This window comes from Oncorhynchus nerka, linkage group LG4 (assembly GCF_034236695.1).
Source record: "Oncorhynchus nerka isolate Pitt River linkage group LG4, Oner_Uvic_2.0, whole genome shotgun sequence".
Taxonomy (NCBI): domain Eukaryota; kingdom Metazoa; phylum Chordata; class Actinopteri; order Salmoniformes; family Salmonidae; genus Oncorhynchus; species Oncorhynchus nerka.
The window spans coordinates 5,448,023-5,461,631 of NC_088399.1; the positions used below are offsets into that span (position 1 = coordinate 5,448,023).

Below are 13,609 nucleotides of genomic sequence, written 5' to 3' on the forward strand. Positions count from 1 at the left end.
CCCCCTGGTACCAACACCCCCTGGTACCAACACCCCCTGGTACCAACTTCAGGTTCTAGAGGTCAAGGTCACACCCCTGGTGTTAACACCAGCTTTCAGGTTCTAGAGGTCTAGAGGCCCTTTCCACTCACAGTCTCTGTCATCCCGTATGTGGGTTGAACTCAGGCTCTTGGCTTTGCAGCGCAGCATGGGTTTAGACTGACAAGACGCTCTGAGAGTGAGCACCGTGCGCGACAAGACGCTCCCCCATCCCTCTCCCCTTAATTGGACAACTTTTCCTCATTTGTTGTCTTGAGAGAGGAATTGGGTAAATGGAGAGGAGTCGATGTGTTCTGAACGATGAGACGTTGAGGATTATAATAAATAACCGCTTTGATGTCATACAAACCAAACACCGTGAGGACAAATGTGACTTCACATATTGTATCCATAGTTACAAGGATTTACATCCAGGACGCATCACATCTGACCGTGATCGGGAGTCCCATAGGGCGGCGCCCAATTGGCACAGCGTCGCCCGGGTTTGGCTGTCATTCTAAATAAGAATTTGTTCTTAACTAACTTGCCCAGCTAACCGATCGCTGCAGCTGTACATAGTCTATCGGTAAATAGCCCACCCATTTTCACCTACCTCATCCCCATACTGTTTATATTTATTTACTTTTCTACTCTTTTGCACACCAATATCTCTACCTGTACATGACCATCTGATCATTTATCACTCCAGTGTTAATCTGCAAAATTGTAATTATTCGCCTCTCTTTTTTTTCTTCCTATTGTGTTATTGACTTGTTAATTGTTTAACTCCATGTGTAACTCTGTGTGGTCTGTTCACACTGCTATGCTTTACCTTGGCCAGGTCGCAGTTGCAAATGAGAACTTGTTCTCCACTAGCCTACCTGGTTAAATAAAGGTGAAATAAAAATCAAAGTGAAATGTCAACAACAACGACAAACATGCGTTATACCCTGGGTTGTCCTAAACAGAATGAGACAATTGTTTTGTGAAACATTTTTTTGATGCAGAACACTTGAATGAACTCATGATTCCATTTTATGTACTCCAAAATGACCATCAGTTTGTGCCTTGTGAAAGATTAACACTATAAGATCATATTTTATTACTTAGCTAGCCATCTTGGAAATATTAGAGAGGTGAGAGAGGTGAGAGAGGTGAGAGGTGAGCCACCAACCGGAGGGTTGGCAGGTATCCTAGCGGTTAGAGAGGTGAGCCACCAACCGGAGGGTTGCCAGGTATCCTAGCGGTTAGAGAGGTGAGCCACCAAACGGAGGGTTGGCAGGTATCCTAGCGGTTAGAGAGGTGAGCCACCAACCGGAGGGTTGCCAGGTATCCTAGCGGTTAGAGAGGTGAGCCACCAAACGGGGTTGCCAGGTATCCTAGCGGTTAACACCAGTAACTGAGGTGAGCCACCAACCGTAACTGAGGGTTGCCAGGTATCCTAGCGGTTAGAGAGGTGAGCCACCAAACGGAGGGTTGCCAGGTATCCTAGCAGTTAGAGAGGTGAGCCACCAACCGGAGGGTTGCCAGGTATCCTAGCAGTTAGAGAGGTGAGCCACCAACCGGAGGGTTGCCAGGTATCCTAACGGTTAGAGAGGTGAGCCACCAACCGGAGGGTTGCCAGGTATCCTAGCGGTTAGAGAGGCGAGCCACCAATCGGAGGGTTGCCAGGTATACTAGCGGTTAGAGATGTGAGCCACCAACCGGAGGGTTGCCAGGTATCCTAGCGGTTAGAGAGGTGAGCCACCAACTGGAGGGTTGCCAGGTATACTAGCGGTTAGAGAGGCGAGCCACCAACTGGAGGGTTGCCAGGTATCCTAGCGGGTAGAGAGGTGAGCCACCAACCGGAGGGTTGCCAGGTATCCTAGCGGTTAGAGAGGTGAGCCACCAACCGGAGGGTTGCCAGGTATCCTAGCAGTTAGAGAGGTGAGCCACCAACCGGAGGGTTGCCAGGTATCCTAGCGGTTAGAGAGGTGAGCCACCAACCGGAGGGTTGCCAGGTATCCTAGCGGTTAGAGAGGTGAGCCACCAACCGGAGGGTTGCCAGGTATCCTAGCGGTTAGAGAGGTGAGCCACCAACCGGAGGGTTGCCAGGTATCCTAACGGTTAGAGAGGTGAGCCACCAACCGGAGGGTTGGCAGGTATCCTAGCGGTTAGAGAGGTGAGCCACCAACCGGAGGGTTCATTTACATTTAAGTCATTTAGCAGACGCTCTTATCCAGAGCGACTTACAAATTGGTGCATTCACCTTATGACATGCAGTGGAACAGCCACTTTACAATAGGGCATCTAACTCTTTTAAGGGGGGGGGGGTGAGAAGGATTACTTTATCCTATCCTAGTTATTCCTTAAAGAGGTGGGGTTGCCAGGTATCCTAGGACAGGTTAGAGGTGAGCCACCAACTGGAGGGTTGCCAGGTATCCTAGCAGTTAGAGAGGTGAGCCACCAACCGGAGGGTTGGCAGGTATCCTAGCGGTTAGAGAGGTGAGCCACCAACCGGAGGGTTGGCAGGTATCCTAGCGGTTAGAGAGGTGAGCCACCAACCGGAGGGTTGCCAGGTATACTAGCGGTTAGAGAGGTGAGCCACCAACTGGAGGGTTGCCAGGTATACTAGCGTTTAGAGAGGCGAGCCACCAATCGGAGGGTTGCCAGGTATACTAGCGGTTAGAGATGTGAGCCACCAACCGGAGGGTTGCCAGGTATCCTAGCGGTTAGAGAGGTGAGCCACCAACTGGAGGGTTGCCAGGTATACTAGCGGTTAGAGAGGCGAGCCACCAACTGGAGGGTTGCCAGGTATCCTAGCGGGTAGAGAGGTGAGCCACCAACCGGAGGGTTGCCAGGTATCCTAGCGGTTAGAGAGGTGAGCCACCAACCGGAGGTTTGCCAGGTATCCTAGTGGTTAGAGAGGTGAGCCACCAACCGGAGGTTTGCCAGGTATCCTAGCAGTTAGAGAGGTGAGCCACCAACCGGAGGGTTGCCAGGTATCCTAGCGGTTAGAGAGGTGAGCCACCAACCGGAGGGTTGCCAGGTATCCTAGCGGTTAGAGAGGTGAGCCACCAACCGGAGGGTTGCCAGGTATCCTAGCGGTTAGAGAGGTGAGCCACCAACCGGAGGGTTGCCAGGTATCCTAACGGTTAGAGAGGTGAGCCACCAACCGGAGGGTTGGCAGGTATCCTAGCGGTTAGAGAGGTGAGCCACCAACCGGAGGGTTCATTTACATTTAAGTCATTTAGGAGGGCTCTTATCCAGAGCGACTTACAAATTGGTGCATTCACCTTATGACATGCAGTGGAACAGCCACTTTACAATAGGGCATCTAACTCTTTTAAGGGGGAGGGGGTGAGAAGGATTACTTTATCCTATCCTAGTTATTCCTTAAAGAGGTGGGGTTGCCAGGTATCCTAGCGGTTAGAGAGGTGAGCCACCAACTGGAGGGTTGCCAGGTATCCTAGCAGTTAGAGAGGTGAGCCACCAACCGGAGGGTTGGCAGGTATCCTAGCGGTTAGAGAGGTGAGCCACCAACCGGAGGGTTGGCAGGTATCCTAGCGGTTAGAGAGGTGAGCCACCAACCGGAGGGTTGCCAGGTATACTAGCGGTTAGAGAGGTGAGCCACCAACTGGAGGGTTGCCAGGTATACTAGCGTTTAGAGAGGCGAGCCACCAATCGGAGGGTTGCCAGGTATACTAGCGGTTAGAGATGTGAGCCACCAACCGGAGGTTCATTTACATTTACATTTGCCAGGTATCCTAGCGGTTATGACAGGTGAGCCACCAACTGGGGGTTGCCAGGTATCCTATCCTAGTTATTCCGGTTAGAGAGGCGAGCCACCAACTGGAGGGTTGCCAGGTATCCTAGCGGGTAGAGAGGTGAGCCACCAACCGGAGGGTTGCCAGGTATCCTAGCGGTTAGAGAGGTGAGCCACCAACCGGAGGTTTGCCAGGTATCCTAGTGGTTAGAGAGGTGAGCCACCAACCGGAGGTTTGCCAGGTATCCTAGTGGTTAGAGAGGTGAGCCACCAACTGGAGGGTTGCCAGGTATACTAGCGGTTAGAGAGGCGAGCCACCAAATCGGAGGGTTGCCAGTTTGAATCCCGGGGGACAATCTGGCGGGATGTAAACTGGCAATTGGAGGGTTATTGGTATCAAATCCTAGATGCCATTACCTGCCGTTGTGCCCTTGAGCACATGCCACCCATTGAGCATGTTTGGGATGCTCTGAATCGAAGTGTACGACAGCGTGTTCCAGTTCACGCCAATAACCAGCAACTTTGCACAGCCATTGAAGAGGAGTGGGACAACTTTCCACAGGCCACAATCAACATCCTGATCAACACGATGTGAAGGAAATGGCTACAATCAACATCCTGATCAACGGGATGTGAAGGAGATGGCTACAATCAAAATCAACTATAACTAGTTAGGATCCAGGGAAAGATGATCGGAGCAAAGTACAGAGAGATCCTTGATGAAAACCTGCTCCAGAGCGCTTAGGACCTCAGACTGAGGCGAAGGTTCACCTTCCAACAGGACAACGACCCTAAGCACACAGCCAAGACAATGCAGGAGTGGCCTTGGGACAAGTCTCTGAATGTCCTTGAGGACCCCAGCCAGATCCCAGACTTGAACCTGATCTAACATCTCCGGAGAGACCTGAAAATAACTGCGCAGCGACGCTGCCCATCTGACCTGACAGAGCTTGAGAGGATCTGCAGAGAAGAATGGGAGAAACTCCCCAAATATAGGTGTGCCAAGCTTGTAGCGTCATACCCAAGAAGACTTGAGGCTGTAATCGCTGTCAAAGGTGCTTCAACAAAGTACTGAGTAAAGGGTCTGAATACTAATGTAAATGTGATTTCAGTTTTTTCAAAATGCCTAAAAACCTGTTTTTGCTTTGTCATTATGGGGTATTGTGTGTAGATTGATGAGGGGGGGCTCCTTAATCCATTTTAGAATAAGGCTGTAACGTTACAAAATGTGGAAAAAGTCAAGGGGTCTGAATACTTTCCAAATGCACTGTACCCCTCCATCCCCCAAGAGGCATAATAAACCATGTTAAACAGACTGCTCTCCAATCATGTGACAGAGGTAGAGGCTAGTCTGAGCTGTGATGATTATTTCTGTCTCTTTCTGCTCACACGGTCCAGTGAGCATGTCTACTAGCTCTGAGGAACAACGAGAGCAGAGCAGCCACAAGACTGCCTAGTTATACGGCCATCTCGTACGGATTACGCAACCACACAGGATTAAAATAACATAAAGATCACTTTATTGGTCAGTTACACACAAGATCCAAACGAAATGTGACTTCTGCTTTTAACCAAACACTGGGCTGAACTGTTGTTGTGGGGTTCAAGTGCATAATAAGAGGCAATGGCATTTCCCGACAGACCTGGGATTCAAACTGACAACCCTCAGGCTGCTGGCTCGCCTCTCTAGCCGCTAAGCTACCTGGAGGCTGCTGGCTCGCCTCTCTAGCCGCTAAGCTACCTGGAGGCTGCTGTCTCGCCTCTCTAGCCGCTAAGCTACCTGGAGGCTGCTGGCTCGCCTCTCTAGCCGCTAAGCTACCTGGAGGCTGCTGGCTCGCCTCTCTAGCCGCTAAGCTACCTGGAGGCTGCTGGCTCGCCTCTCTAAGCTCGCCGCTAAGCTACCTGGAGGCTGCTGGCTCGCCTCTCTAGCCGCTAAGCTACCTGGAGGCTGCTGTCTCGCCTCTCTAGCCGCTAAGCTACCTGGAGGCTGCTGGCTCGCCTCTCTAGCCGCTAAGCTACCTGGAGGCTGCTGGCTCGCCTCTCTAACCGCTGCTGGCTCGCCTCTCTAGTCGCTAAGCTACCTGGAGGCTGCTGGCTCGCCTCTCTAGCCGCTAAGCTACCTGGAGGCTGCTGGCTCGCCTCTCTAACCGCTAAGCTACCTGGAGGCTGCTCGCTCGCCTCGCTAGCCGCTAAGCTACCTGGAGGCTGCTGGCTCGCCTCTCTAGCCGCTAAGCTACCTGGAGGCTGCTGGCTCCCTAGCCACTCCTCTGATCGATTCAAGCAGTTCCCTAGCCTAGCCACTCCTCAGATCGATTCAAGCAGTTCCCTAGCCTAGCCACTCCTCTGACCGATTCAAGCAGTTCTCTAGTCTAGCCACTCCTCTGACCGATCCAAGCAGTTCCCTAGCCTAGCCACTCCTCTGACCGATCCAAGCAGTTCCCTAGCCTAGACACTCCTCTGACCGATCCAAGCAGTTCCCTAGCCTAGCCACTCCTCTGACCGATCCAAGCAGTTCCCTAGCCTAGCCACTCCTCTGACCGATCCAAGCAGTTCCTTAGCCTAGCCGCTCCTCTGACCGATCCAAGCAGTTCCCTAGTCTCTCCTCTGACCAATCCAAGCAGTTCCATAGCCTAGCCACTCCTCTGACCGATCCAAGCAGGTCCCTAGCCTCTCCTCTGACCAATCCAAGCAGTTCCCTAGCCTAGCCACTCCTCTGACCGATCCAAGCAGTTCACTAGCCTAGCCACTCCTCTGACCAATCCAAGCAGTTCACTAGCCACTCCTGTGACTGATCCAAGCAGTTCCCTAGCCACTCCTCTGACTGATCCAAGCAGTTCACTAGCCACCCCTCTGACCGATCCAAGCAGTTCCCTAGCCTAGCCACTCCTCTGACCGATCCAAGCAGTTCCCTAGCCTAGCCACTCCTCTGACCGATCCAAGCAGTTCACTAGCCACTCCTCTGACCGATCCAAGCAGTTCCCTAGCCTAGCCACTCCTCTGACCGATCCAAGCAGTTCCCTAGCCTAGCCACTCCTCTGACCGATCCAAGCAGTTCCCTAGCCTAGCCACTCCTCTGACCAATCCAAGCAGTTCCCTAGCCTAGCCGCCACTCTGACCGATCCAAGCAGTTCACTAGCCACTCCTCTGACCGATCCAAGAAGTTCCCTAGCCTAGCCACTCCTCTGACCGATCCAAGCAGTTCACTAGCCACTCCTCTGACCGATCCAAGCAGTTCACTAGCCACTCCTCTGACCGATCCAAGCAGTTCCCTAGCCTAGCCACTCCTCTGACCGATCCAAGCAGTTCACTAGCCACTCCTCTGACTGATTGCCCTCAAAGCTGCTCCAGGTCCACAACAATGTGTACAGGCTAGCTGATGCATCAATGCAAACACACACACAGACAACGGGAAGCTTGAGAAGAAATTTGTCCTCAAGCTGTAGAAGCTACTACACAAGCAGTTCTCACTTCTCAAGCTACCAGTAACCCCGTCACTATACAGCCATACAGCACATTACAACAGTCGTTTATGGAGGGATTGACTAGTATGAGAAAGGACTACTGCCCAGGTTAGTACCCTGAGGAAATGGTTATTTTTCTGGGTTATTTTTAGTCTTTGTTGAGTGGCTAGCTCTGAGCTTGGGGGGCATATTCATTCAGTGCTAGTTCAGTCAGACTCATATTTAGTGCAGCGCTCAGTGCATCATCTGGGGTCGAGCGCTGGTACAGAGCCTTTAGGGACCCTGTATGGCACAGAGGGAAGAGGGGGGGGACCCTGTATGGCACAGAGGGAAGAGGGGAGAGACCATGTATGGCACAGAGGGAAGAGGAGGGGACCCTGTATGGCACAGAGGGAAGAGGGGGAGGGACCCTGTATGGCACAGCGGGAAGAGGGGGGGGACCCTGTATGGCACAGCGGGAAGAGGAGGGGGACCCTGTAAGGCACAGAGGGAAGAGGAGGGGGACCCTGTATGGCACAGAGGGAAGAGGGGGGACCCTGTATGGCACAGAGGGAAGAGGGGGAGGGACCCTGTATGGCACAGCGGGAAGAGGGGGAGAGGACCCTGTATGGCACAGAGGGAAGAGGGGGAGGGACCCTGTATGGCACAGCGGGAAGAGGGGGAGGGACCCTGTATGGCACAGAGGAAGAGGGGGAGGGACCCTGTATGGCACAGCGGGAAGAGGGGGAGGGACCCTGTATGGCACAGAGGGAAGAGGGGGAGGGACCCTGTATGGCACAGCGGGAAGAGGGGGAGGGACCCTGTATGGCACAGAGGGAAGAGGGGGAGGGACCCTGTATGGCACAGCGGGAAGAGGGGGAGGGACCCTGTATGGCACAGCGGGAAGAGGGGGAGGGGACCCTGTATGGCACAGAGGGAAGAGGGGGGAGGGACCCTGTATGGCACAGCGGGAAGAGGGGGGAGGGACCCTGTATGGCACAGAGGGAAGAGGAGGAGGGACCCTGTATGGCACAGAGGGAAGAGGGGGGAGGGACCCTGTATGGCACAGAGGGAAGAGGAGGGGGGGACCCTGTATGGCACAGAGGGAAGAGGGACCCTGTATGGCACTGCGTTCATCCACCTCTGGCCTGCTCGCCTCCCTACCACTGAGGAAGTACAGTTCCCGCTCAGCCCAGTCAAAACTGTTCGCTGCTCTGGCCCCCCAATGGTGGAACAAACTCCCTCACGACGCCAGGACAGCGGAGTCAATCACCACCTTCCGGAGACACCTGAAACCCCACCTCTTTAAGGAATACCTAGGATAGGATAAAGTAATCCCTCTCACCCCCCCTTAAAAGATTTAGATGCACTACTGTTCCACTGGATGTCATAAGGTGAATGCACCAATTTGTAAGTCGCTCTGGATAAGAGCGTCTGCTAAATGACTTAAATGTAAATGTAAGAGGGGGGGCCCTGTATGGCACAGAGGGAAGAGGAGGGGGGGACCCTGTATGGCACAGAGGGAAGAGGAGGGGGGGACCCTGTATGGCACAGAGGGAAGAGGGGGGGGGGACCCTGTATGGCACAGAGGGAAGAGGAGGGAGGGACCCTGTATGGCACAGAGGGAAGAGGAGGGAGGGACCCTGTATGGCACAGCGGGAAGAGGGGGGGGGGACCCTGTATGGCACAGAGGGAAGAGGGGGGGGTCATCGTCAGATGATCCTGGATCTGAGCAACACAGAAATCCCTAATATTCCAATAGGAGGGCCAGTCATCATAACCCTATAAAGACGAGGCTTGGTGCTGTCCTAGAATCCTCTAGAACATCTACAAAACAGTCCGGACAGATCTGCTCTACATTCGACCACCAAGAGAAAGTCTCTGGGGAATCGTTGGATGACTGTTGTGGCAGCTGATGCTCTGTTGCTCTGAAAGAAAAATAAATGAGCTGTCTGTCCATTCCTCCCTCTGGCTGACTGAGATCTGTCTGTCTGTCTGTCTGTCTGTCTGTCTGTCTGTCTATTCCTCCCTCTGGCTGACTGAGATCTGTCTGCCTGTCTGTCTGTCTGTCTGTCTGTCTGTCTATTCCTCCCTCTGGCTGACTGAGATCTGTCTGTCTGTCTGTCTGTCTGTCTGTCTGTCTGTCTGTCTATTCCTCCCTCTGGCTGACTGAGATCTGTCTGTCTGTCTGTCTGTCTGTCTGTCTGTCTGTCTGTCCATTCCTCCCTCTGGCTGACTGAGATCTGTCTGTCTGTCTGTCTGTCTGTCTGTCCATTCCTCCCTCTGGCTGACTGAGATCTGTCTCTGTCTGTCTGTCTGTCTGTCTATTCCTCCCTCTGGCTGACTGAGATCTGTCTGCCTGTCTGTCTGTCTGTCTGTCTGTCTGTCTATTCCTCCCTCTGGCTGACTGAGATCTGTCTGTCTGTCTGTCTGTCTGTCTGTCTGTCTGTCTGTCTGTCTATTCCTCCCTCTGGCTGACTGAGATCTGTCTGCCTGTCTGTCTGTCTGTCTGTCTGTCTATTCCTCCCTCTGGCTGACTGAGATCTGTCTGTCTGTCTGTCTGTCTGTCTGTCTGTCTGTCTGTCTGTCTGTCTGTCTGTCTGTCTGTCTGTCTGTCTGTCTGTCTATTCCTCCCTCTGGCTGACTGAGATCTGTCTGCCTGTCTGTCTGTCTGTCTGTCCATTCCTCCCTCTGGCTGACTGAGATCTGTCTGTCTGTCTGTTTAGTAAATCTTTTCTTAACTCTATTGAACTGCATTGTTGGTTAAGGGCTTGTAAGCATTTCATGGTTGTATTCGGCACCTGAGGACAACCTGGTCCACTATGTCTCAGGCACCTGAGGACAACCTGGTCCACTATGTCTCAGGCACCCGAGGACAACCTGGTCCACTATGTCTCAGGCACCCGAGGACAACCTGGTCCACTATGTCTCAGGCACCCGAGGACAACCTGGTCCACTATGTCTCAGGCACCCGAGGACAACCTGGTCCACTATGTCTCAGGCACCCGAGGACAACCTGGTCCACTATGTCTCAGGCACCCGAGGACAACCTGGTCCACTATGTCTCAGGCACCCGAGGACAACCTGGTCCACTATGTCTCAGGCACCCGAGGACAACCTGGTCCACTATGTCTCAGGCACCCGAGGACAACCTGGTCCACTATGTCTCAGGCACCCGAGGACAACCTGGTCCACTATGTCTCAGGCACCCGAGGACAACCTGGTCCACTATGTCTCAGGCACCCGAGGACAACCTGGTCCACTATGTCTCAGGCACCCGAGGACAACCTGGTCCACTATGTCTCAGGCACCCGAGGACAACCTGGTCCACTATGTCTCAGGCACCCGAGGACAACCTGGTCCACTATGTCTCAGGCACCCGAGGACAACCTGGTCCACTATGTCTCAGGCACCCGAGGACAACCTGGTCCACTATGTCTCAGGCACCCGAGGACAACCTGGTCCACTATGTCTCAGGCACCCGAGGACAACCTGGTCCACTATGTCTCAGGCACCTGAGGACAACCTGGTCCACTATGTCTCAGGCACCTGAGGAACACCCCAAAGACAGTGCACTACTTTAGACCAGAGACCGAAAGGTTGCAAGTTCAAACCCCCGAGCTGACAAGGTACAAATCTGTCGTTCTGCCCCTGAACAGGCAGTCTGACAAACAGAATATACATGTCAGAAATAATGCATGATAAAGGGATGCATCAAAAGTACAATAAAATGCCTAGTTAAATAAAGGTTAAAAAAATATATATGGTGCACTACTTTAGACCAGAGCCCTATTACCTCTACAGTGCACTACTTTAGACCAGAGCCCTATTCCCTATATAGTGCACTACTTTAGACCAGAGCCCTATTCCCTATATAGTGCACTACTTTAGACCAGAGGCCTATTCCCTATATAGTGCACTACTTTAGACCAGAGCCCTATTCCCTATATAGTGCACTACTTTAGACCAGAGCCCTATTCCCTATATAGTGCACTACTTTAGACCAGAGCCCTATTCCCTATATAGTGCACTACTTTAGACCAGAGCCCTATTCCCTATATAGTGCACTACTATAGACCAGAGCCCTATAACCTATATAGTGCACTACTATAGACCAGAGCCCTATAACCTATATAGTGCACTACTATAGACCAGAGCCCTATAACCTATACAGTGCACTACTATAGACCAGAGCCCTATTCCTTATGTAGTGCACTACTACATAGGGAGGAAGAAAAAGTGAGTGTTTCGGTGTGACCAAGGGCCCTATTGACAAGGGATCAAACGTAGTGCACCGTATAGGGAACAGGGTGTCATTTGGGATAGTCTCATCACGTACCAGGCAGGAACTTGAGGTTCTGGAGAAGTTGTCTCTCCTGGGTAAAGTCCACCATCAGATGGTTCATGTTGTCTGTGACCTTGGGCTTCATGGTCAGTCTGAAGGCTGAGGCCATGGTTACCCTGTAGGGAGGAACAAAGCACAGTGAGACTAATACCACAACAGAGGACAAGGCACAGTGAGACTAACACCACCACAGAGGACAAGGCACAGTGAGACTAACACCACCACAGAGGACAAGGCACAGTGAGACTAATACCACCACAGAGGACAAGGCACAGTGAGACTAATACCACAACAGAGGACAAGGCACAGTGAGACTAACACCACCACAGAGGACAAGGCACAGTGAGACTAATACCACCACAGAGGACAAGGCACAGTGAGACTAATACCACCACAGAGGACAAGGCACAGTGAGACTAATACCACCACAGAGGACAAGGCACAGTGAGACTAACACCACCACAGAGGACAAGGCACAGTGAGACTAATACCACCACAGAGGACAAGGCACAGTGAGACTAACACCACCACAGAGGACAAGGCACAGTGAGACTAACACCACCACAGAGGACAAGGCACAGTGAGACTAACACCACCACAGAGGACAAGGCACAGTGAGACTAACACCACCACAGAGGACAAGGCACAGTGAGACTAACACCACCACAGAGGACAAGGCACAGTGAGACTAACACCACCACAGAGGACAAGGCACAGTGAGACTAACACCACCACAGAGGACAGAAGGAAGCCATGTGACTACAGTGTGTTATTGGCAACACCTTCTGGCTGCCGATGAGCAATCGCTGTTTTTGACGATTCTACAAAATATATTCTGGTCAGCGGCGCGGGTACCACCCACAGCGGCGCGGCGCGGGTACCACAGCGGCGCGGGTACCACAGCGGCGCGGGTACCACAGCGGCGCGGGTACCATCTATCCATCGTTCTGGTGTGTGGGGTCTTTCAGACCACCCTCCAGCTGACACACACACCACACCACATCACAGACACCACATCACAGACACCACATCACTTACCTGGGATCAGTCACAGCAAACACACATACGTATGTAACCACACATGACATGTAACCATGTAAACATGTAACCACACATAACATGTAACCACACATAACACGTAACCATGTAAACACGTAACGACATATAACATGTAACCATGTAAACACGTAACCATGTAAACACGTAACCATGTAACCACACATGACATGTAACCATGTAAACACGTAACACTACCATTCAAAGGTTTGGGGTCACCTAGAAATTTTTTATTTTTTTAACTGACATTTTTTTGTCCATTAAAATAACATCAAATTGATTAGAAATACAGTGTAGACATTGTTAATGTTGTAAATGACTATTGTAGCTGGAAACGACAGATTTTTTTATGGAATATCTACATAGTCGTACAGAGGCCCGTTATCAGCAACCATCACTACTGTGTTCCAGTCGCCTCTTCACTGTTGACGTTGAGACTGGTGTTTTGCGGGTACTATTTAATGAAGCTGCCAGTTGAGGACTTGTGAGGCGTCTGTTTCTCAAACTAGACACTCTAATGTACTTGTCCTCTTGTTCAGTTGTGCACGGGGCCTCCCACTCCTCTTTCTATTCTGGTTAGAGCCAGTTTGTGCTGTTCTGTGAAGGGAGTAGTACACAGCATTGTACGAGATCTTCAGTTTCTTGGTAATTTCTCACATGGAATAGCCTTCATTTCTCAGAACAAGAACAGATTGACGAGTTTCAGAAGAAAGGTCTTTGTTTCTGGCCATTTTGAGCCTGTAATCGAACCCACAAATGCTGATGTGCCAGATACTCAACTAGTCTAAAGAAGGCCAGTCTTATTTCTTCATTAATCGGAACAACAGTTTTCAGCTGTGCTAACATAATTGCAAAAGGGTTTTCTAACGATCAATTATTCTTTCACAATGATAAACTTGGGTTAGCTAAGACAACATGCCATTGGAACACAGGAGTGATGGTTGCTGATAATGGGCCTCTGTACGCCTATGAAGATATTCCATTCAATGTTTTATTTTTTTAATC

At 51.7% G+C, this 13,609-nt stretch overlaps 1 protein-coding gene across 3 annotated transcripts in view; it reads right to left on the minus strand.

The window, feature by feature from the left end:
* LOC115127348 (FSD1-like protein) overlaps window positions 1-13,609 on the minus strand; it is a 94,115-nt gene that overhangs the window by 28,351 nt on the left and 52,155 nt on the right. For all 3 annotated transcript variants that reach the window (XM_065017169.1, XM_065017170.1, XM_065017168.1), the window contains exon 6: window positions 11,543-11,664. In XM_065017169.1, coding sequence (XP_064873241.1) covers window positions 11,543-11,664 — 122 coding nt within the window. The remainder of the gene's footprint in view (window positions 1-11,542; window positions 11,665-13,609) is intronic.